The following is a 26512-nucleotide window of genomic DNA, read 5'->3' on the forward strand; positions in this document are numbered from 1 at the left end:
TACCTCAAACGAATAAGCACATATCTACACAGGCTATGAGTCAGCCAAACTGTGTGGGACCGTAACCAATTTCACCATCGCCGACAATTAAGCTATGTCTCACGTTGGCTAACAGCAAATAATATTCGGCTGAAAATCAATTGAATTACCTTAACACAAACAACTAGAATTGCTCTGAACAAATTATGAGAAATGTTGACTCGTAATTACCTTGTGTCTCACATGAGCAGTGAGTGACTGCTATTTCTATCGACTCGCTGCCGAGGCACAACTGTTCGCATTAAGCACTTGACTAGTTTGCTTTAGCAACACATTTCAATAAGAAACAGCAAAGAATAATACCCAACATGAAAGGAGCAGCAGCATAAAAATACACCAATACATTATTATGAAAGCTCTGACTGCAATTGATTATATAGAAAAACATCGGCGGTTACAAAAATAGCTGATATGGCTAAGTAAATGTAAAAGGGATTTACTGAACAAATGCTCAACTAAAAGGTTGTATTATGAAGGCAATAGAATACTGAATACAGTTGACTACGTTCAAATCTTACCGTTAAATGATTCTTCCATAAAAGGCAGCTGTGGTTCGTGTATGAATGAATATATCATCTAGTTATCACACGAACAAGCATCTAATATAACTGGGATAGAACAAGCTTATCTTTCCAATATGCTGTCGATGACACGATTAGAGTTCCTTAAAACCCATGTGCTATGGAAAAAGAGATGGATGATGGTGATTGGGGGAGACAACTACACGCTTGCACGACAATACCAAAGCTATTCGAAACCAAATCAGAGCAAACATAAGACTTGTTCATATTAATTCAATGATATATTTAATGCTCACTCCTAGTGAAACCTCCACTAAAAAACTTTACACTCTTAAGCAAACCCGATGTTTTACGGCTGGCACATCAGAATGGAAAGGCAATTCCTGATTTTAATACGTGATGAAAGTAACTTGTATAAAGCCGATGATATTTTGATTTATCCCTAATGAAATGTACAACTAATGCGGCTATTGAGCATTTAATAAATATTTAAAAACCTTTTGCTATATAGACTGATGAAGTGGAAAGGAGAAAAATATCCAAAAATATTTATTACACAAATTGTAAAAAAGTTTAAAAAAGTTGACACCATTAGCATAATCTCATTTCAATGGAATGGCAAGTACATTAATCTATCAAAACTAACTAAAACCAACCAGGCATCTATTAAATCATTTATTTACAAAGAATAAGTTCTGCTTCAACTGTATGATGTAAGGCACCGAGGAAGCTCTAGAGGTAGCTCCTCTAGACAATCTAGTTATGCCTTGGATATCCTTGATGCGGGTGAGTGGTAATGAGAGAATGAACGCTAGCACCTTGTATCAGACTGCTTCACCATTAGATCTGACTGCGGGATATTTTAGTTTCTGCGAGCTGTTTTGAAAGCTCTTCCAGATCCTAAAACCAATTACTTGTATAAATAAAGATTTTTTAAATTCTTGCTCGAGTATAAAGCTTATGACCCAAATCATTAAAATAAAATTAACTCCTTGCATGATTTTTTGCTTATCTTTACTATAATAAGAGCTGTGTTCGATCCATAGTTGGAGGTTGGAAAAAAGATTGCATCGTATGGGATTCGAACTCGCGACTTTCAGCTTGGTGAATCGACATTCTAGTCACCAATCAACTACTGGCTGCCATCAATTCTAGCGCCTGCACCAACCAACTACCGGCTGCCATCAATTCTAGCACCTGCACCAATCAACTACCGGCTGCCATTCTAGAATAATCGTGCAAACAGTGATTCGCTGTACTTTATCGACACACCTGACAGTCTCCCTCAGCATACCAAACTGCCAGAGTACTAGTTGCAAGTAATAGCAACGACAACTAAAACATTAACACCGATGAAAGTTTTTTATTATGAACATATCAGATGATCAAGGATATTACTGCCAATATTACTGCAGCTATCGTGACATATCTGGCCCAATATAGACATGAGTAAACAGTCGCTGACACATAACTACCGAATTACACGTACATAGATGGTCAGTTACAGATACTATACAGATAACAAATACTGCATCTATTGGAATTACAAATTTTTCACTTTGGTTTTAACATACTTTATACAGATGACGACTCTGAAACTGAGGTTAGAAAGAAGGCTATAGTAAACATGATGAGAAAGCTAACAGATGTGATTAGATTCTCCCGCAGACAATGCACCAGCCAAGCACTGACTGGCCCATCCTGCAACATGAAACTTAGGCCACGTTTTATTTTAGCCAACATTGAATAGCGGTGAGAAGTAATTGGAAGCTACATTTACTCAGATGAATGCAGAGCAATACCTCCAAGAGCCGACTGAGAGAATAGGGCCAGCCGGTGACAAATTCACTCAATAAAAACATTCCAAATGAAAAGACAAACAAATGAACAAGTAACCGCAAAAGTTGCGTTTAAATGCATAGAGACGGGCTCTAAAGAGGAGAATAGAGAGCTATAGAGAGCCATAGATCTGCCCAGAGACATTGTTTGCCACTCACACTGTTGTATTTATGGATGCCGGTTGAATGCCCATTGTTTTACATACATCGTAATAACTGGCAAACATGAAACGGCACTTAATCACGTTTGCTAATCTAACATAAAAAGGTATTCAAAAATATTAGCACAAAAGTTCCCACATAATTAGTGAGGTATGGAGGAAAGTCTATGATTGGATGGAGAATAGAGTTAAAAGAACAACATTTTTAGTTACAGCGCTGCCAAGACGCAAAGCTGTTAGACGATTATCTTTATGACAGGGAACTCTTTTTACGCACATCACTAACAAGGAATTAGACAGGTTAAAATGCAAGCGGCCAACAGAGATATAAAATAGCTACGTGAAGACTATGCTGAGATCCATTGTGATGATGTTTTAGTTTGAACCCGTTTTAGACCAAGCAGCCAAATAGAAACTTGAACAGTAGGGGCCGAAGGCGAGTGGCGAAAGCCCTTCTTAAATGGTGAGACAAAAGCTAAGATTAGAATTATTCCTTGTGACTACTGTCCTAATACTAACCACAGACTGCATAGTTACACTTTGTGTGACATCATAGCCACGTGTTAGTAAACACGACTGATTAATGTAAAACCAAACCGATATAACAAAGGCTAAAAAGTGGATTGAAGGAAGGAAACAGGTCGGCGCAAAGTTGGCGAATAGATGGGCTCTACGTGGTTTGTCATGTCATACGTGTCACATTATTACCAAAACACTTTTGAACACTCATCACGCGACGCTTAAAACGCGATGTGCCGCTTAAAATGCGACACGGCCAAGATTTACACCATTCAGTCCCAGACAATGAATATTTACCATTTTCGACTTCGCATATGATATTTGGATAATTGGTATGAACCGGCCTGGAAAATTTTGGGTAAATACATGTAAGTTGACTGACGAGATGTTGTGGCGAATAATTAAAACTCAGGTGAACAACATTTGCGTATCCAGGTGATGTTAAACAAACAAATAAACAAACGCACACCAATACATTAGAAAGCCGCCGTCTTGCTTGAGGACAAGCGCAATGTTATGTCAAAAGCAGAAACAAAAGCGCAACAGCGGGTTTTATCAACCATTATGTGCAGCAGTTATGCAGAATCGTATGATTTTTTAAATACAATAGCAATTGTTCTATAAATACTGTTCATGTCCAGTTCAATAATCCAGTTCAAATCTTAGCACAGGGATTTAAAATGATTTTTGAAGGTCAAAAATCAATAAGCTAAATCCAACTGCCATGGCTGCTGGATGCTCACACACAACACATCCAATAAACTCGCAAACTTACAGATGCTCACACACAACACATCCAATAAACTCGCAAACTTACAGATGCTTACACACAACACATCCAATAAACTCGCAAACTTACAGATGCTCACACACAACACATCCAATAAACTCGCAAACTTACAGATGCTTACACACAACACATCCAATAAACTCGCAAACTTACAGATGCTTACACACAACACATCTAATAAACTTGCAAACTTACAGATGCTTACACACAACACATCCAATAAACTCGCAAACTTAAAGATGCTTACACACAACACATCCAATAAACTCGCAAACTTACAGATGCTTACACACAACACATCCAATAAACTCGCAAACTTACAGATGCTTACACACAACACATCCAATAAACTCGCAAACTTACAGATGCTTACACACTACACATCCAATAAACTCGCAAACTTACAGATGCTTACACACAACACATCCAATAAACTCGCAAACTTACAGATGCTTACACACAACACATCCAATAAACTCGCAAACTTACAGATGCTTACACACTACACATCCAATAAACTCGCAAACTTACAGATGCTCACACACAACACATCCAATAAACTCGCAAACTTACAGATGCTTACACACAACACATCCAATAAACTTGCAAACTTACAGATGCTTACACACTACACATCCAATAAACTCGCAAACTTACAGATGCTTACACACAACACGTCCAATAAACTCGCTAACTTACAGATGCTTACACACAACACATCCAATAAACTCGCAAACTTACAGATGCTTACACACTACACATCCAATAAACTCGCTAACTTACAGATGCTTACACACTACACATCCAATAAACTCGTTAACTTACAGATGCTCACACGCAACATATCCAATAAACTCGCAAACTTACAGATGCTTACACACAACACATCCAATAAACTCGCAAACTTACAGATGCTTACACACAACACATCCAATAAACTTGCAAACTTACAGATGCTTACACACAACACATCCAATAAACTTGCAAACTTACAGATGCTCACACACAACACATCCAATAAACTCGCAAACTTACAGATGCTTACAAACTACACATCCAATAAACTTGCAAACTTACAGATGCTTACACACAACACATCCAATAAACTCGCAAACTTACAGATGCTTACACACAACACATTCAATAAACTCGCAAACTTACAGATGCTTACACACAACACACCCAATAAACTCGCAAACTTACAGATAATTTCATAAAAATACATTCAGCTGTTCCAAGCTGAAAATGTAAAGTTTTAGCAAGACACAAAAAAGCTAATACGAAGGCAAATTTTTTTCCAAAAACAGATAAGGTTCACCACCACCAACAACTTCAGCGATAACAGCAAATGAAGTGAACTGGCAGCCATTACTGTTCACCCAAAATATTATACGAGTAATAGCAATAACAATAATAACAAGAGCTGCTAACAGCGTACTGCTAACAATGTGTTGATAACAGCGTGCTGCAAACAGCACACTGTTAACAGCATGGTTTCAGTTCTGTAAAATATTATAAGAGTAATAGCAATAATAATAAGGACAGCAGCTGTTAACAGCTCGCCACCAAAGCCATGCTGTTAACAGCTCGCCGCCAAATCTATGCTGTTAACAGCATTGATCTGGTGCTGCGAACAAATCAGTTCTAGCCTTGTAACACGATGCTATCAGTATAACATAGTTGTACTTATTATCCATCCTCATTTTCAGACTACAGTAGATTCTGACCTTTGAGAATTTGGCATCATAGTAAGGCTTTTATCATTTATTAAATGCGTGGCAGCATTGCATTCGTAATTATTTATTAATTGATATGCACGCCGCGCTTGCTGACAGTTACATCAGTTTTTATAGCTGATGTATTCCTACCAGTTTGTTCGTGATCACCAGGTATTAGTCGGGTAACTAACACTTTTTTAGTAATGAACTTGAGGGTACCTAGAGGTGAGTATTAATCAAGAATTGAGGCCTATTGCTTGTGACTAGCATTACAAACCAAATCATGTCATCATTGTAATGCTGTGCAAGCCATCGAGGTTTTATAGTATATATAGTAATTATGTATTATGCAAACAGTTATATCTACTGAACAGAGTGAAAGGCCTGAAGCCTGATTCTCATTTTCGCTTCCGCCGGTAGTTGCCGGGAAGGGCGGGGTCAACGCAAGAGTTCGGCGCTGTTCAACATTTGTGAAAAGCCGCAGGCAAAACCTTCCCAAAATGCACTGTACAGGTGAAGGTCAGAACTTTCGAGACAGCATGGCTAGCGGCCATTTTTATGCGGTCACCAGCGACGCAGCTTTATGTGAACATTAGCCGCCGAGCCTAGCATCGCAAGTGTTTTGCAGCGCGAGGTTGCCGCTGGCGTCTCGCATTCGATATGGGAACCAGGCTTGAGTTTCAACTTGTTTAAGCTTTAAAGCTACATCATCGGCAGTGCGGATGTAGCACCACATATAGCAAGCAAAAGAATGTAGCACCACATATAGCAGGCAAAAGGATGTAGCACCACATATAGCAAGCAAAAGGATGTAGCACCACATATAGCAAGAAAAAAGGATATAGCACCACATCTAGCAAACAAAAGGATGTAGCACCACATCTAGCAAGCAAAAGGATGTAGCACCACAAATAACAGGCAAAAGGATGTAGCACCACATATAGCAAGCAAAAGGATGTGGTACCACATCTAGCAAGCAAAATGATGTAGCACCACATCTAGCAAGCAAAATGATGTAGCACCACATCTAGCAAGCAAAAGGATGTAGCACCACATCAAGCAGAGAAAAGGATGTGGCACCACATCTAGCAAGCAAAACGATGTAGCACCACATCTAGCAAGCAAAAGGATGTAGCACTACATCTAACAGGCAAAAGGATGTGGCACCACATCTAGCAGGCCAAAGAATGTAGCACCACATCTAGCAAGCCAAAGGATGTGGCATCACACAGATAGCAAGCAAAAAGTGACGTATCTCAACAAAGCTTCAGCTTACATGTTCACACAAAAAGTTGAAACACTAAAATTGTAAATTTTCCATTTACCTCTCAAGCAGTTGATACAAATTTTTAGCAACTCATGAGATGGACAATGTCATAGAATCATATGAAGCTGCCAGGAAAATCACTAAACGGTATGATGTACGCATAAAACGAATGAGCAATAACGTCTGACCGTATTTAAAAAAACATATTAAATGTGACTAATAAATATATGAGCTAATTTTATAGAACGAAAACATGTCTTGCGGTACTTCCTGTTCACGAATAGGATAAGTAAGGTTTCATGCACACAAAACTGCTCTTTTCTATAGCGACGAGAAATGCTGCCCAAATGTGCAACACATACTGACAGGCTAGAGAGTACAACACATACTGACAGACAAGAGGATACAACATACACTGACAGACAAGAGGTACAACACATACTGACAGACAAAAATATACAACATACGCTGACATACGCTAACAGACAAAAAGACACAACATACGTTGACATACGCTGACAGACAAGATAGTACAACACATACTGACAGCCAAGAGAGTACAACACATACTGACAGACAAAAGGGTACAACACATACTAACAAGTACTTGTACATACATTTTGGAGACACATATTCTTTGTTAAGGTTTCCTCAAGCATCCTTTGACATTTCCTATATTTCTCATTTAGTCCTTCATCCCCCTTGTCTTTGACAAAGTCCACGACTCGTTTCAGAGTCATCTTCTCCATTTTCTTTGGTGTACTACTTACATACTCTGCAGGCAAAAACAATGATGAGAAGATATAAACAGCAAACAGGTTAAACAATTCATAAATATTCTATGTAGATGAACATTTCACTTGATGAAAATGTTTGAGCCTGACCAAAGAGCATGCTAAGCCGCTATGTGATGTCTGAAAAGGAACTCTTGTACATTTGTTTGTCAAAAAAATACAACAGGACAGCAACTAACATCAATATTATTTCTTATCAGCAAATAATTAGTAAGATGCACGTGGAGTAATGTTTAAAAGATATTGTCAATACGCTGAAGTATCAAAGTTGCCAGTCATCAAGAATAATGGACAATACAAGATACACATATACATTTTTACAACTAAACTAGACAATAAAGGCAGAACAACTTATAGAGATGTAGTACAGAGTTGCGTTGGATGAGATTCATAATTATATTTGAGAAATGATTATAAAATGTTTTGAATGGCATTTGTTCTTCAAACCCTAGATGATGATATATATATATAAATGTAAATATACATGTGTATATATATATATATGTATTTCAGGAATCTGACAGAATCTATAAGCATCTGAAATATGACACTGTTACAAAACTGGCATAAACAGTCTGCGTGAAACGGCCTAGATCTTCTGCAAGAAATGCTATTGCATTAGGAAATTCAATGAACCAAAATGCTTCTAACATGGAGTGAATGCTGCAACACTTCAATTTTACATAGAGGTTCTTCGATACAACAGTTTTAGGATGTGATATGAATTTATCCACATCTGATTGCCATGTCTATAGTAACCATCCTCACTATATCTATCAGTTGTGTTTGTAGTAACCCTCCTCACTATATCTATCAGTTGTGTTTGTAGTAACCCTCCTCACTATATCTATCAGTTATGTCTGTAGTAACCCTCCTCACTATATCTATCAGTTGTGTTTGTAGTAACCCTCCTCACTATATCTATCAGTTGTGTTTGTAGTAACCCTCCTCACTATATCTATCAGTTATGTCTGTAGTAACCCTCCTCACTATATCTATCAGTTGTGTCTGTAGTAACCCTCCTCACTATATCTATCAGTTATGTCTGTAGTAACCCTCCTCACTATATCTATCAGTTATGTCTGTAGTAACCCTCCTCACTATATCTATCAGTTATGTCTGTAGTAACCCTCCTCACTATATCTATCAGTTATGTCTGTAGTAACCCTCCTCACTATATCTATCAGTTATGTCTGTAGTAACCCTCCTCACTATATCTATCAGTTTGTTCTGTAGTAACCTTCCTTACTACATCTATTATTCAATGCTTGCTGGCCTATAGGATTGAGGAAAGCTTTGTTTAGTGCTGAAGAATAACGAGGATAAGATAATTCTTGTTAAATATATTTGTAGAGATTAATCTATAACAATAATCAGCCCTACACCAACAGACACAGGCACCCCACAAGCACCACACAAGCATCTGTAGGACTGTCGGCAAGTCAGATCATTACCTTTCCCCTCCATCGTATAATGCTCTATTATTGACTGCTTCTTTAACAAATCTTCTGCCATGGCGGAGTTGCTCTGCTCTAACATGCTCACCTACAAGGAAGGCCATCACCTTACACACCAGAAGCAGACACAGTTTGGCGGCTTCCTAATAGCGAGTAGTGAATGTCACAAAGAACAAGGCAGATGGTCCGGTGACCCTACATCCATGTATATCTCAACATAATTGAATTTTATAATATTTAAATATCTATAAAGTCTGCTAATCTAATACAAGATTATGCAAGATGCCGACTCAAATAGAGAATTTGGATTCAAACTTAGTAGGTAAGTGTTAAAAGTCTACTCCATCAACAAAACCATTTTAGAAAATCAACTAAGAACTATTAGGTAGTTGAAATGAATGCCATCAGATTTGCCGTTAAACTGACATCTCTCGAAAGATGAAATGCTCTCACCCTCTCTGACAATGATGTCTTCTCCTTCTGCAGACTTTCGACCACCGCTAACAAACTTTGAGTGTCATGCTCAGCAGACTGAGAGGGACTGGTTCGTGGAGTTGGCTGAAATAAATTACAACCATATAATGCAAAAAACCTACGATACGAGACAACTCTATCCTGTCACAGGTATACTAGAGATCCTTGAAGGCCATAAAATTTGTTGCAAGCTGTACACTGAAGGTGTTCTAGTTAAATGGTTAATAGAAGGCAGCAGCAGCCTGTGAGATCTAGCGAATTGAGCTACATATGATAAAACTTTAGTTGTGATGCTGTATTTTTCAATAATCAACAGCGGATGAAACCTTTGAGAAGACAACTCTCAGAGTAATCTCTTGTAATCATTTACCCATTATAGCACTAATGAGAATGAAAGCTTATTGGCGGTTGACTTGTAACAAAATTCATATTACAATTATTTGATATGAAAAGATTCACCATGTCTTACTCTGTTGTGTTGTAGATGCCAAATATGTGGGAATGTGATTACAAGCTCTTAAAAGCTCAAAAACGAACAGTTAATCGCAGCCACACGAGACCGCCGTAGTTTGGATTCTCTTTTTAAAACGGCTCAAATGGGATGTAGTTGTGAGAGATGGTTTCTGTTTACACTTTCATGCAACCTCATTCGTCGAAATATTTTCACAAATATACTTCATGCAGTCAATAGAACCAAGTCTATTGTTCTTACGCGTCTATTGTATCGTCATTGTAATGCTGTCACTTTTAGCAGTGATATCTTATAACTCACCGTAAAAATTCGTTAAACTTTTTAACCTTAGCTCGAAGGAGTACATATCATTGTCTGATAATCATGACGAGCCTGTTGGTCACCTGTGATAATCGAAAAGTGCTGCCAAAATTATTTGCGAAGTATTGGTTCACATGATCAGATTACGACTTGATGATTAGATCAAGCCGAAACAAAACTGTAAAGTAGCGAGCATCTATATTTGATACGGGGTCTTCGGTAAAACCCGAAGTGTTTGTCATAAATTAGTGCTACGATAAGTTACATATCGAGCTTGTTATTGGCCTTTCAATTCACGTGATAACATCACGTGACAAAACAATAACCAAACTGTAATGACTATTTCAGAGAAATAAAGAGATTCCAATCTACGGCGGCTTTCCGTTTTTGGGCTTTTAAGAGCTTGTAATCACATTTCCACATATTTGGCACCTACAACACAACAGAGTAAGACACGGTGAATCTTTTGATACCAAATAACTGTAATGTGAATTTTGTTGCAAGTCAACCTTTAAGATTTTCAGATATAACAACAAGCAAAAGATTTCCCAAAAAACTCTTTTGTTGACTATCACGTACAGTTGCCATGAAACTGAAGCGTGATAAAGGGTGAAACTAACCAAAGGAACGTGACTATGCAGGACACGTTTTGTGACAAAGTTGTTTTGAAAAGTTTCACAACAAATGACGGCATAGCTTTCTTATTGCAAGATGTTAACAAAAAGGCAATTACGTGCAGTAGGACAGGCTTAGAATAGCTTTCACAAAATAATGTACACATTCTCGTCTCAAGCTGAAGGAGCAAAAACAAAAACAACAAAAAGTTGGGTACGAGAAACACTGCAGAGTATAAGGTCTACACAGCAAAAGGTCTGAGGCTACGATAGCTCGTTTGCGCTATATTGGTGTAAGCTCCACACCAATATGCACTCGGCAGCATTTGCTACAGGATATTGACAATCGGGATCCCTTGAATGCTATAATGTATCTCGTGGATAACAAAGTTAGCACGGGTAGCACATCAAAATAACTCTAGAGTCACCCTATTGCTAGTTAACAAATCATAAAGTGAACAGATCCGTTAAGACTGTTAGGAAAACTTGACAAGAACTATGGGTTATGCAGGTGAGCAAAAATATACCTAGTATAAAGACCGAGAAAGGGTAAAACAGAGGGTAAATCTGCTATGAAAGAACGTTTGAGCTCTTCAAAAACAGCTACCTCTCGAGCCATAGAATGAATACTGGTCTCTCTATTCACGCTGTTTCCTGTCTGACTATAATTAGCTCCACTCCATGAAGACACAGAACTGGCATCATCCGCCCTGATGGAAAGTCGTTCCGAATCGATGGGAAGAAAGAATGGTTCAGCTGAAAACACGAGAAAACCAGAGATAATGTCAAAGATGCTTTAAAAGTTTTTTAGAAACTTTCAAACAAAAGGTTGAAGACATACACGATTGCTGCCGCAACTTTGGTTCTGAAGAATTGATCTCCTGAATGCGAACCTCCAGCCTATCAGCTCGCTTCCTTTCCTGCGCCAGCTGCCTTTTTAAATCTTTCATCTGCAAGAAAAACAAAGGCATTGAAAGAAAGCTAAAAAGCTGCCCTTCAGTGAGTCAATAGAACAGATATTTTAATGATAAAATTCAAGAAAAGTTGACAATGGAAAGTTCAAGGATCTTCAATAGTAGACAAATTTATCTGTTCTCTTATAAACAGGTCTTTCCAAAGAAGAGACACTCGCTGACTCAAGTTTGCAGCATTCAATCCTATGATTCTTCTGATACACATGCGTAAAGGCAATACATAATTTTTTATAGCTTTTGATAGAAGACATTAACCTTAACAAATCAGACACACACTCAATGAAAAACTAGTTGACTAACTGAAGTAGGGTGGGAGCAACTGCTATATGGGTTGGTTCGCTGTATGGCTTTATTAGTCAACAAGAATTAACCGACTCTATGGACTGAGTATTGCCACAATACGTTGACAATACATTTGATAAAGACACAAATCACTGTTATCTAAAGAAAAGCAAAAATATAAAACTAATTTTTTATCAACATATATTATGTGTAGTCGCCTATGCAATGGTCAGCCAGCTCGTAGAGCGGCGAGCGGCGTAGCGTTCTAACTCACCAGACCAGCTCCTTTCTTCTCATGCAGTTTCATCTCTTGCTTGTTGTCAAAGACTTTCTGTTGCAGTGCATCCCGTTCTACTCGCACCTTCTTTGTTTCCATCTGTGAGTCTTCCAGCTCAGAGTTTTTCCCTGAGAGCTGATCTTCAAGAGCCTGAAGTAAATTTCAGTATACTCACTCCAACAGGATATAGCCATGCTCTTTATTAATCATACTAACATATGACATCATTGTAACCTCAAACATAAGCTATGCGAGCAGCCAACACTTTGCATATAAAGCATAAATCCGTTACACTATTACGGTAAAGTTTATCTATCAAATGTTAATACAAAAATTAGGATTTGCCCACCCACTAAATAAGTTCAGAAAGCCAACTCCTCCAATAAGTAGTTTTTCAGCATAGCAACATAATGACCACTTTGATACATGCATTTAGCTTCTCAATAAAACTGTAGAAAAATAAATTACAATTTAAAACAATTACAAATCAATTTTTAGTTATTCTATTTTCAACTACTTCATTTGGATTAAGACTGAAACCATAAATGTAACAGTCGACTGAGTGAGAATGTCACAGTCAACTGAGTGAGAATGTCACAGTCAACTGAGTGAGAATGTCACAGTCAACTGAGTGAGAATGTTACAGTCAACTGAATGAGAATGTCACAGTCAACTGAGTGAGAATGTTACAGTCAACTGAGTGAGAATGTCAGTCAACTGAGTGAGAATGTCACAGTCAACTGAGTGAGAATGTCACAGTCAACTGAGTGAGAATGTTACAGTCAACTGAGTGAGAATGTCACAGTCAACTGAGTGAGAATGTCACAGTCAACTGAGTGAGAATGTCACAGTCAACTGAGTGAGAATGTCACAGTCAACTGAGTGAGAATGTCACAGTCAACTGAGTGAGAATGTCACAGTCAACTGAGTGAGAATGTAACAGTCAACTGAGTGAGAATGTTACTTCAATAGATCACATAATTAACAAATTCAAGTCGTTTAGTTTTAATGATGTAATCATTGTAATGTAATTACACTCTCCATACCAAATGCACTCTCCATACCCAACCTGCTCCACACGTGAACAACTTCTCTACATTTCACACACCTTAATAGACATTTTGTGTTCTTCACGCAAATCAGCCATGGCTTGAACGTGCTCAGCGTGCAAATTCTCCTTCTCCGACTCATAGGTGGTGAGATTGTTGCTAAGTTTTTTCTGTAAGTTAAATGGCAAAAATGGTTAGTAAAATCAAAGGAGAGAATACACACCCGTTACAGTATAGCTAATAATCAAAGCCTTAGCCATTCACATACAAATTCCAATCAAGAATTTGAACACAAGTCAGGTGCATCATAAGATCATCATTCTATGGCAAACTAGAATCACCAAAACTGGTTTCATTTGGTGATTGGAAACCTTTCGGTTGATAAACCTACATGTAGGTCGAAAACTAACTTTCTACAATACATGTATTTATAAGGGTAAACAAATATTTTAGGAATATTTCTGATACGATTCTCGACGTCTGACATAGTTGACTCATTCAGCACGCCACCATATACACTTACGACTAAGGGTTATAAGGTAACACTGAGACAGACAAGTTGACTCATTCAGTAGACCTTAACAGACCACCATATACACTTACCACTAAGGGTAACGTTATATGGTAACACTGAGACAGACGAGTGAAGTAAAAAGACACTACCTCTGATTCGTCAAGAGATCTCCGGAGCCATCCTTTGGCCTCCTCTAAAGATACACAGCGCTCATTCAAAGCAATCACTTCAGCCTTTAGCTTGTCCGCTTGTCCAGCTTTATTCTACAAAAAATTATGAAAATGTTCTAAAATTCTTAATGGCTGGACACTTGGCTCTCTAAACAGCTTGCAGCCTGTGGACTGACCTTTTCCTTATCCAGAACTTCACAAATTTCTGCTATTTTTGTACTTTGACTAGTTTTAAGTGACTCCAGCTGTTGTTTATGCGCCAACTCAATCTGAGCAAGTTTTGACTTGTATGAGTCACTGTCTTCCTGAGATTTTATGGCGAGCTCGTCCAACAGTTTCTTTCTCTTCTCAGCAGCCTGAAAAGGCACCAGTAAAAGTAGACTGAACTATGTACTATCAATTAGAGATCAGTCAGTATTAACAGACAGTATGTGTGCCAATCAGAAACCAGCTAAGACCAAAGGCGTGTATTAGAGTATCGATCAGAATCCAGCTAATATCAGAAGCTAGCCAGTGTGCCAATCAGAGCTTTAATACAGAGTGCTAAAGGACTATCAGTCAAAATATTAGGGCTTTTTAAGCGGTGAATCTTTGAGGAATGACTATTATACTACTACCATGTGCTGACAAAATGTGAATATCATATGAGACTTACACGAGTCTTCTCAGACAGTTGCTGTTCTGTATTGTTCAGATCAAGCTTGAGTGCTTCGAGTCTCTGAGTCTGATCAACCACCACGCCCTCACTTTCTTCTAACTTGTTAGACACCTCAGACAGCTCTGATTGCTTATCAGTTAGCTTAGCATTAACTGCCTCCAGCTCAGCCCGGAAACGCTCATTTTCCTGATGCGCATGCTCCAGTCTTTTTATACTGTTCTCATCTATCTTAAGAACGAATAAAAACACAACGCTAACTCAGGTCTGAATTTTAATGCTAATGTAAATCTCATTATTGATAACAGAGCTGGTTAGTGTTATCGTTGCACACTAGTATAATCAGCATAAAAATCATTGGTAAATTACTTAAATACAATAACTTAGTGTTAAGGTGATTGGTGAATTACCTAAGTACAATAACATAGTGTTAAGGTGATTGATGAATTACTTACATGTAAATACAATAACTCAGTGTTAAGGTGATTGTTGAATTACCTAAGTACAATAACATTGTGTTAAGGTGATTGTTGAATTACTTAAATACAATAACTTAGTGTTAAGGTGATTGTTGAATTACCTAAGTACAATAACATAGTGTTAAGGTGATTGGTGAATTACCTAAGTACAATAACTTAGTGTTAAGGTGATCGGTGAATTACCTAAGTACAATAACTTACTGTTAAGATGACTGGTGAGTTACCTAAGTACAATAACTTACTGTTAAGATGACTGGTGAGTTACCTAAGTACAATAACTTACTGTTAAGATGACTGGTGAGTTATCTAAGTACAATAACTTACTGTTAAGATGACTGGTGAATTACCTTTGTACAATAACTTACTGTTAAGATGACTGGTGAGTTACCTAAGTACAATAACTTACTGTTAAGATGACTGGTGAGTTATCTAAGTACAATAACTTACTGTTAAGATGACTGGTGAGTTATCTAAGTACAATAACTTACTGTTAAGATGACTGGTGAATTACCTTTGTACAATAACTTACTGTTAAGATGACTGGTGAGTTATCTAAGTACAATAACTTACTGTTAAGATGATTGGTGAGTTACCTAAGTACAATAACTTACTGTTAAGATGACTGGTGAATTACCTTTGTACAATAACTTACTGTTAAGATGAGTGGTGAGTTACCTAAGTACAATAACTTACTGTTAAGATGACTGGTGAGTTACCTAAGTACAATAACTTACTGTTAAGATGACTGGTGAGTTATCTAAGTACAATAACTTACTGTTAAGATGATTGGTGAATTACCTTTGTACAATAACTTACTGTTAAGATGACTGGTGAGTTACCTAAGTACAATAACTTACTGTTAAGATGACTGGTGAGTTATTTAAGTACAATAACTTACTGTTAAGATGACTGGTGAGTTACCTAAGTACAATAACTTACTGTTAAGATGACTGGTGAGTTATCTAAGTACAATAACTTACTGTTAAGATGACTGGTGAGTTATCTAAGTACAATAACTTACTGTTAAGATGATTGGTGAATTACCTTTGTACAATAACTTACTGTTAAGATGACTGGTGAGTTACCTAAGTACAATAACTTACTGTTAAGATGACTGGTGAGTTATCTAAGTACAATAACTTACTGTTAAGATGACTGGTGAGTTATCTAAGTACAATAACTTACTGTTAAGATGACTGGTGAATTACCTTTGTACAATAACTTACTGTTAAGATGACTGGTGAGTTACCTAAGTACAATAACTTACTGTTAAGATGACTGGTGAGTTACCTAAGTACAATAACTTACTGTTAAGATGACTGGTGAGTTACCTAAGTACAATAACTTACTGTTAAGATGACTGGTGAATTACCTTTGTACAATAACTTACTGTTAAGATGACTGGTGAGTTACCTAAGTACAATAACTTACTGTTAAGATGACTGGTGAGTTATCTAAGTACAATAACTTACTGTTAAGATGACTGGTGAGTTATCTAAGTACAATAACTTACTGTTAAGATGATTGGTGAATTACCTTTGTACAATAACTTACTGTTAAGATGACTGGTGAGTTACCTAAGTACAATAACTTACTGTTAAGATGACTGGTGAGTTACCTAAGTACAATAACTTACTGTTAAGATGACTGGTGAGTTATTTAAGTACAATAACTTACTGTTAAGATGACTGGTGAATTACCTTTGTACAATAACTTACTGTTAAGATGAGTGGTGAGTTACCTAAGTACAATAACTTACTGTTAAGATGACTGGTGAGTTACCTAAGTACAATAACTTACTGTTAAGATGACTGGTGAGTTATCTAAGTACAATAACTTACTGTTAAGATGATTGGTGAATTACCTTTGTACAATAACTTACTGTTAAGATGACTGGTGAGTTACCTAAGTACAATAACTTACTGTTAAGATGACTGGTGAGTTATTTAAGTACAATAACTTACTGTTAAGATGACTGGTGAGTTACCTAAGTACAATAACTTACTGTTAAGATGACTGGTGAATTACCTTTGTACAATAACTTACTGTTAAGATGACTGGTGAGTTATCTAAGTACAATAACTTACTGTTAAGATGATTGGTGAATTACCTTTGTACAATAACTTACTGTTAAGATGACTGGTGAGTTACCTAAGTACAATAACTTACTGTTAAGATGACTGGTGAGTTATCTAAGTACAATAACTTACTGTTAAGATGACTGGTGAGTTATCTAAGTACAATAACTTACTGTTAAGATGACTGGTGAATTACCTTTGTACAATAACTTACTGTTAAGATGACTGGTGAGTTACCTAAGTACAATAACTTACTGTTAAGATGACTGGTGAGTTACCTAAGTACAATAACTTACTGTTAAGATGACTGGTGAGTTACCTAAGTACAATAACTTACTGTTAAGATGACTGGTGAGTTATTTAAGTACAATAACTTACTGTTAAGATGACTGGTGAGTTACCTAAGTACAATAACTTACTGTTAAGATGACTGGTGAGTTACCTAAGTACAATAACTTACTGTTAAGATGACTGGTGAGTTACCTTTGATTTTAAGAAATTAATAGTAGTTTCGAGATCATGTACTCTTTGTTCACATTGCTTCTGAGTATTTTGAGCTTCCTGAAACCATGAGCAATGTATCAACTTAAGTAGGAGAACATTCCTCTTCACAATGTTTGTAACACGAGATAATGAACTGAAATAGTTGATAATAAAGGAGAACAAGTTAAAAGTAATTATAAATGGCATTGAATAAAGGTTTCAGTGTCAGTGGTACAAGCGTGCTGTATAGCGATGATGTTCCCTATATGGCAAAAAGTATTGATAACAAATTGATGACGTGGTACTTGAAAGGTTTACTAGCATATCCAATATTCACTTTGCTAATAGCTAAGCTATACCTATACCTCTTTCGCTCTCCTTAGATCCTCATTAAGTCTTTCGATCTGACCCTGAAAATTCTTTATATCTCTTTGACGAGCTTCCTCTAATGATTGAATGCGCTCACTACTTTCTGCAAATAAAGTCTCCTTCTCATTTTGTAGACTGACATAACTTTCCTGAAAAATACAATACGCTGTACTATATCTGCCGAGAATTACACACCAGACTCTTCTAAGGACTTTATAAAACTATGCATATAGTAGAACGACTTACGAGACAATAATTGATAATTGTTTTTAAAAAAGACAGCATTTGACAAACTTTACTAAAAGTTTCTTCAAAACTATTCTATTTCATGCAAGATGCATGAAATAGAATAATCAAGACATAACACCTACTTGCTTCTTTTTTAGCTTTTCTCTCAGCTGGTCAGATGCCTCAGCACTGCTGCTTTTCTTTAGCTCATCCAGTCTCTCATGTAATAGTTTGTTCTCAGCCGAGGCTGTGTCTAGTGATAGCTTCACATCTGCCAACAACCAACAATACATAGTACAATACGCTTTATTCTGAGTTCCTTAATTTGGCTCATCATTTCTCTGATATTAGCGATACACATAGTTATATTATAGTTAGATATGACCGTCTTCTGATTGCTTTACTGTCCTTGGATGAGTTGGGATGTGCTGATTAATGTGAGTTGATCTAATGAGATGTTCTTGGGGTGAGTTGACTAATGTAGCCTGACTCATCTGATGTGAGTTGACTCATCTGATGTGAGTTGACTAATGTAGCCTGACTCATCTGATGTGAGTTGACTCATTTGGGGTGAGTTGACTAATGTAGTCTGACTCATCTGATGTGAGTTGACTCATTTGGGGTGAGTTGACTAATGTAGTCCGACTCATCTGATGTGAGTTGACTAATGTAGCCTGACTCATCTGATGTGAGTTGACTAATGTAGCCTGACTCATCTGATGCGAGTTGACTCATTTGGGGTGAGTTGACTAATGTAGCCTGACTCATCTGATGCGAGTTGACTCATTTGGGGTGAGTTGACTAATGTAGCCTGACTCATCTGATGTGAGTTGACTCATTTAGGGTGAGTTGACTAATGTAGCCTGACTCGTCCAATGTGAGTTGACTCATTTGGAGTGAGTTGACCGAGACGACATGGCATTAAGGCGATTTATCATGGGTCTGACTGAATCACTTCAGGCAAATGTAAGCGCAAACCACTAATAGAAAAAGTACACAGGTTGGGGTTTGTCCTTTCTAAAAAGTGCTGATCGCTAGGCTCAGAAATTACCTAGTGTTGGAGGATCTTTTGTAGTTCAATCCACCCAATGATAAATCTACGACAGCATTCTCTGTATTTGGGTTGTTGTACAAAATATGGGGTTGGTCCTTTCTAAAAAGTGCTGATAGCTAGGCTCAGAAATTACCTAGTGTTGAAGGATCTTTTGTAGATCAATTCACCCAATGATAAATCTACTACAGCATTCTCTGTATTTGGGTTGAACGGTATAGTGTCTTTTTTATGCTTACAGCCATCACACTGTTGCAAGGAATGAACAGCGTTTAAACCATTTGATTATCGAAAAGAAAAGGGCTAAAAGACCCTCGTAAATATTCAAAGAACGATAATTTTCTATGCCGTACAGACAAAATAGTTAATGAACCAGCTGCAATTTAAAATCCTAACAACTCGATTCATACATATTCAGTGTTAAGGGATCTACGCAATGTTTTTATTTGGTGTAGACCCCGTAAGACTGAAAACGTATGAATCGAGTTGTTAGGATTTTGAATTGCTGCTAGTTCATCAACTGTCTTACAAGAATGAGCTTGAGCTACACATAGGTATGTACATCTCAATAGTTTCATTTGGAAATGTATGTATGTGTATCTCGAGCTCATCCGCGAGGGAACCATACAAGCAGTTGAGAGGGCTACCCACCATTATATACAAGCAGTTGAGAGGGCTACCCACCGTTATATACAAGCAGTCGAGAGGGCTACCCACCCTTATATACAAGCAGTTGAGAGGGCTACCCACCATTATATACAAGCAGTTGAGAGGGCTACCCACCCTTATATACAAGCAGTTGAGAGGGCTACCCACCCTTATATACAAGCAGTCGAGAGGGCTACCCACCCTTATATACAAGCAGTTGAGAGGGCTACCCACCCTTATATACAAGCAGTTGAGAGGGCTACCCACCCTTATATACAAGCAGCTGAGAGGGCTACCCACCCTTATATACAAGCAGTTGAGAGGGCTACCCACCATTATATACAAGCAGTCGAGAGGGCTACCCACCCTTATATACAAGCAGTTGAGAGGGCTACCCACCATCATATACAAGCAGTTGAGAGGGCTACCCACCCTTATATACAAGCAGTTGAGAGGGCTACCCACCATTATATACAAGCAGCTGAGAGGGCTATCCACCCTTATATACAAGCAGTTGAGAGGGCTACCCACCATTATATACAAGCAGTTGAGAGGGCTACCCACCATTATACTTTGTAAGTAGCTCCGATTCTTGTATGAGGTTGCTGAGTGACATATCCGGATTCTCTATAGCTCTAACAATACACGCAAATAATTTTTTTATTCACTAATTATATCTTTGCTATAAATTATATCTAAACCAAACTTAGCACTAAATTGATGAAGCCAATCAATGGCTTTGTGAATGCAAAAAGAGCCAGATTTATCATGTAAATCAAGAGTGCATAACTCTAAAATGTGCATTGATGCATCCTATGAAAACAACTGTGAACTATCACATACGGTAATGAAAAACAAGATCGTGAAAGCAGAGCTTAAAGGTTACCCGGCATCAGATTCTGTGATGTCAACTCCTTCGACAGCAGATCGAAGCAATTTGAGCTCACTTTCAAACTTCTGTTTTATATCTCCGATGTTTGTTTGTAAAGCTGTGTTTTCTGCAGTTAATCTCATTACCTACACAAATATGTTCAAATCATAGCAGTTCTTTCAAAACGCCTTTCCATAGGTTAAAGCTACGAATGGTGTTAGCCAAAGTTCATTGGAGAATTTATTTCACGCAAGCTATTAAAAAACATGCCTCTAAAAGATTTGAACAAAATTATAGATAAGACACCAGCACACCACGTTTCAAGGACGCCCAAAGTAGGAATAACAGCAGTGTTTACAGTTGAATTTATAAAGTAAAAAACTATAAACAACTTCATTAAACAATATAGCAATGCATCTGAATGCCTAATATTTCAAATTGCATACAGAGTTTAAAACAATGCATTTCACTACATAGATGATCCATGGACCTACCTCCTCGCTCAACTCCACTGAACGCTTTTCAGCGATAGATTGTGCTACTGAGCTGGTAGACGATTGGTCAGTTGTGCCTTTGAAACTTTGCTGAGTCTCCAACTGCTCATTCTTTGCTACTAACTGCAACAGATAATAGATATTGATATGGCAATCTAAATCATGAAACTGCAATAGTTAGTCTCAGCAAACTTTGTTCAATGCAGTTAACAGGGTTTTATATACAAGGATTAACCTACTTGAGCTTGAAAGCAATGAATTTTAATGTTCTGTTCCAGGCTGGTACAGTACTGAATTTTTGAGTACTTTGACAGGACCCCTGCCCTGTATTATTTAGCCACTAACCTATTAGAAATGCCCCAGCCAAGCAGAATGGTTCCAGCTCTGCAATATCCCAAAACATACCGTGGTCAACTCTAGCATTAATGTTTCATTTTGCAGCCTGAACTCTTCTTCCTGGTTGTTCAGCCGACGTTGAAGACTTTCATTTTCTTGTATCAGTAAATCAAACTCCTTGGCCTTTTTACTTTTACCAATTGCCTACAAATGAAGATGTATTTTCACTGTGAACCATATGGGACTTTATATAGACAACGACACCCTCAGGCATGATAATGTGTAAACAATTATGAATAAACCAGCAAATGTTATATAATTTTGTGTTTGCACATACCTTTGATGCTCTCTGGAAATCTTTATCTAATATGGAGAGCTTCTGGTTCAAACTGGATAATTCAGTTTCTTGTTTTTTACACTTGTCTGTAAGTTGGTAGTTATTAGTACGAAGATCAATCAACTGCAGCTAAAATATAGCAAAAGACCTGGGCAATTTAAAGATTAATTGCTGTGACCTTTTGAAGAATGCATATATGAGTATTTTATTTTCTTTGCAATAAATGCTGTAAGTCCAAATTGAAATATAAACAGGAACACTTTAAAAATTAAAGAAAACTAAACTACATAAAACAACATGAAGGGTAATTGTACTCAGTTGGTGACATTCCTTTTTGTTATATTTGGGCTATCAGAAATGATGAAAACAAGAAGCAGAGAGATGTGGCCATTTAGTGTTTTCAAGTTATATTTTATTTAAAAATTAATAGATTTTAAGATTTAATGATTAAATCTTAATCGAAACTTTTTTAAAGTAAAACTTTTTACTTTCGTAAAGTAAAAAGAGACCATTGCACGGGTTTACATTGCAAAAATCTTCCTGTCAAGTTTTATTCCACTGGACCGGCCCAGCGCAGAAGGGTTGCACAAGAGTTTTAATTATGAATTGTGTTCAATGTATGGCGAGTTTGGTGTTAATTAATGTGTAAGGCTGTAAGCAGTACAGTTAATTTGTTGGTAAAAAAGATGCTTTGCAGAACCAGCTAAATTCGGTTTAAATTTCATGTGTTCTCAAGAGTAAACTACTAAGATATATGTTGCTATTGCAAAACTCTTACTATTTGTAACCTGGCTTGTACTGGAGATATCAATGGCTGTGTTTAAAACTCTGCTCAAAATAAGTTGATCATTATTTTGATATAACATTTGCTACCAAATTAACGCAACAAACTTGCTCACAGATTATTACTTGCATTTGTTTTTCTTTAGACAGCCGAGTACTAGATATATAATTTCTATATAGTAGATGTTGTATTTGTCTTCCCTTTTGTATTGCAAACAAATATGATCTACTTAAACATTTTGTAACTCGGAAACATCCTTGCCCAATGGCCATTTATAATTCTAAGCTGTGTCTTGGCTTCTGTAACTTTATTACCAACTTTTATATCAAATTCACAGAATCCAAAAAGCTTAAACACTGTTGATTCTTCGCAACAGTTTGATGGCTGTGAAGATAAAAAATACACTACCGTTCAACCTAAATATGTACAGACAATCTTGTAATAGATTTATTATTAGGTGGGTTGGACTGCAAGGAATACTTGAACACTTTGTTATTTCCGAGCCTAGCGACCAGCACTTTTTAGAAAGGACCAACCCCATATTTTGTACAACAACCCAAATACAGAGAATGCTGTAGTAGATTTATCATTGGGTGGATTGAACTACAAAAGATCCTTCAACACTAGGTAATTTCTGAGCCTAACGATCAGCACTTTTTAGAAAGGACAAACTCCAACCTGTGTACTTGGTCTCATAATGGTTTGCGTTTACATTTGCCTGAAGTGATTCAGTCAGACCCGTGATAAATCGCCTTAATGCCATGTCGTCTCGGTCAACTCACCCCAAATGAGTCAACTCACATTGGATGAGTCATCTCACATCAGAAGAGTCAACTCACTCCAAATGAGTCAACTCACTCAAAATGAGTCAACTCACTCCAAATGAGTCAACTCACATCAGATGAGTCAACTCACCCCAAATGAGTCAACTCACATCATATGAGTCAGGCTACATTAGTCAACTCACCTCAAGAACAGCTCATCTCATTAGATCAACTCACATTAGTCAGCACATCCAAGTAAAATAAAAAATTAGAAGACAACAATATCTAACCATAATATAATAATATAATTCTGTGCACCCCTAACAGCTTTTCTTTGTTTGCAAAAAGGTTGAAATACAAATGAATCAAGCTATGGAACAGATACAACATAACATGGTAGATGATGGGCAAATGGATGTACTTACTAATAAGTTTTTACGCAGTTGAGCAGTGATTGAATTTTTATATTGACTTTTTTGTAAATTAGAGACAAAGGGGATAAATTCAATTTGAAAGAACATTATTATATGATATCATATCATACACATGTCATCCACAGCAAGTCATTCCATTATTTAGCTGGAATTGTTATTTGCATCATTGCTATTGAAGATAAATTATTGATTATTGATAACTATCTGACTTGATACCTCGATAGTTGTCAGCTCTTAAAGACTACGTGGTCTGAGGTTGCACCTTATAGGCCTAATAGCAGGCTACATGCATCGTATTACTGGAGTTGAATTCCTTTCCAACCCAAGTTTGAGACATTGCAAATTAACCATGAAATGTGTAAGTAACTTTGCTATTTAAACAACCTCAAATACTCTGCTGCCATTATCTTGATATTCTATCTACATTTTATAAAACCAAAAATATGCAATGCAGTTTGGGTTATGCCTTGGCCAACACTGGCAGAGCCTCATATAATGTAGCATGAGCAGAAGCATACATGCTTTAAGGCATTGCACTAAAACAAAAGTCAACACTCAAACAATGTTTTAATTGAAGAGCTGCGAGTGTGCACATTATAATGTAAGTGAACTACATGTATTATGTAAAAAGGAGCTAAAACTGACAGGACGTCGTAGTTGCCTAGTTGGATGTATATTTTAAAAACTTTTAGCAAATTAAACTGTATTAATATTTTGATGAAAATGTGTATCACGAGTAATGACACTCACATAACACAAAGAGCATTGGATATGTCGTAAATGAATATCACAAGCGAACTACCTATGTCTGGTTGGGTTCTACGACTCATTTGGTCAAAAGCCGAGTAAAATTTGTTGAAACAATACTAGAACGTAGTAGCCCACCTGCAAGCGGTGAAATTCTTCTTCTGAAAGTGCAGAATCCATCCTGACAGAAAGCTTAAAAGTTACTCGGCGTTCATTGTCTGTGCCAACGTACGGCCTTAAAAGTATTTCTTAATTTTCACCTCAAACGTTCTTCCAAGTAGCCTTCGACTGTTCGAGTTTCTTAGTAAATTTATAAGCTGGCGGCATATTTGTACCCTGATCTTGAAAATGTGGAAACTAAACTAAAAAGTAGCGAGTAATGCTTGCGAGCTTGTATTTATCGATCCTCCCCTATTAAAACGATTAAAGGCTTAGCATACGGCTTCCTCTGTTTAACTCTAAATACTAAGCGTTTGGATTGATATAGTTTTTTTAAATACTGGCTATTATTAGCAAGTTTTTTTAATGCAAGGTTGCTGCTACTGCCTCTATTATTGACTGCCGACAGGTCTAGCTTTATGAATAGCTTGCTGCCGAATAATTTAGAGAAGCTCTCATTTATGTATATATAGGACGAGGCTTGTAGTGATTTATATTATAGTAGCAGAAATATCTGGCGCTACTGAGAATTAGAGAGCAATAATATATTTAGTTGTGAAATATTTTTTAATAAGAATTTCTCATAAATCAGATAAGTAATAGGCCTGCATGTTTAAAATTCAATAGTAGTGTATCTAATTATTCTGAAAATAAACAACTATATTTTGTCATTCAAAGAGCCAAAACAAATTTTTCAACAGTGTGTTCTAGAGCTACCAACATAAGGGTGTTCATGTGAGAAGCTAAATTCATCAATGGAGGCCTGCTACTTTTAATGTTTCTCTTTAAAAGTTGTTCATTGACATGGCAACACTTGAGTGCATTGGGGATTGCAATCTTTTGAACTCTTTAATCAAAAAGACCCATCTTTAGGACATCTTGGTATGAAAACATCCTCTCTTGTTTGATATATAGTGAGTGTAGTTGCTTCTAGTGGCTTCTGTGTTACTATTCTCGTCTCATTGCTGCACTTTGGTGATTCCAGGTTTAGAAGCAACAGTATGGGAGTTCCCAATTGGTAGCTCGAGAAATTTTAAAAGCTATAGGGTAGTATACAACGTTTTTTGCATCGGTAACTGCGTCTACAGATTTATAAATAGTTACTGTGTCAAGCAATAGCTAAAGTTGCTTTCTTTTTGCATGAATAGACATCCCCCTCTCATTTACTAAGATATTTTCTAAAAAATATATTAAATTTGCACAGCGACTTTATTGTAAAATAGAAGTAATGTACTATTGTGATATTTGCAACAAACAAAGATTTTAGCAAAAAAGCGAAGCGAAGTCTTGAGGAGACTTGAACTCACAATTTCATTTATTAAGTGGCTGTTGTCTTATTCTTTTGGATACAAAGACACTGCCCAT

General features: G+C 37.0%; 1 protein-coding gene across 2 annotated transcripts; it reads right to left on the reverse strand.

Moving 5' to 3' along the window:
- Window positions 1-1090: 1090 nt before the first annotated feature.
- On the reverse strand, window positions 1091-25263 carry LOC137393481 (GRIP1-associated protein 1-like). 2 transcript variants are annotated; one of them, XM_068080054.1, is made up of 20 exons: window positions 25127-25263; window positions 22260-22388; window positions 21992-22126; window positions 21587-21709; window positions 21108-21238; window positions 20786-20856; window positions 18666-18793; window positions 18291-18443; window positions 17926-18003; window positions 14886-15116; window positions 14407-14586; window positions 14210-14323; window positions 13606-13716; window positions 12495-12647; window positions 11806-11914; window positions 11572-11720; window positions 9558-9662; window positions 9102-9192; window positions 7471-7628; window positions 1091-1460 (listed from the first exon to the last, which is right to left on the reverse strand). In XM_068080054.1, the coding sequence occupies exons 1-20, from the start codon at window positions 25166-25168 to the stop codon at window positions 1401-1403; spliced, it is 2451 nt and encodes an 816-aa protein (XP_067936155.1). In that variant the 5' UTR covers window positions 25169-25263; the 3' UTR covers window positions 1091-1400. The 2 variants fall into 2 exon arrangements, with proteins under 2 accessions (XP_067936155.1, XP_067936156.1); XM_068080055.1 differs by lacking the exons at window positions 22260-22388; window positions 25127-25263 and having other exon boundaries at window positions 21932-22054.
- Window positions 25264-26512: the final 1249 nt, after the last annotated feature.

Source organism: Watersipora subatra, chromosome 4 (genome assembly GCF_963576615.1).
Source record: "Watersipora subatra chromosome 4, tzWatSuba1.1, whole genome shotgun sequence".
In the NCBI taxonomy this organism is placed as follows: domain Eukaryota; kingdom Metazoa; phylum Bryozoa; class Gymnolaemata; order Cheilostomatida; family Watersiporidae; genus Watersipora; species Watersipora subatra.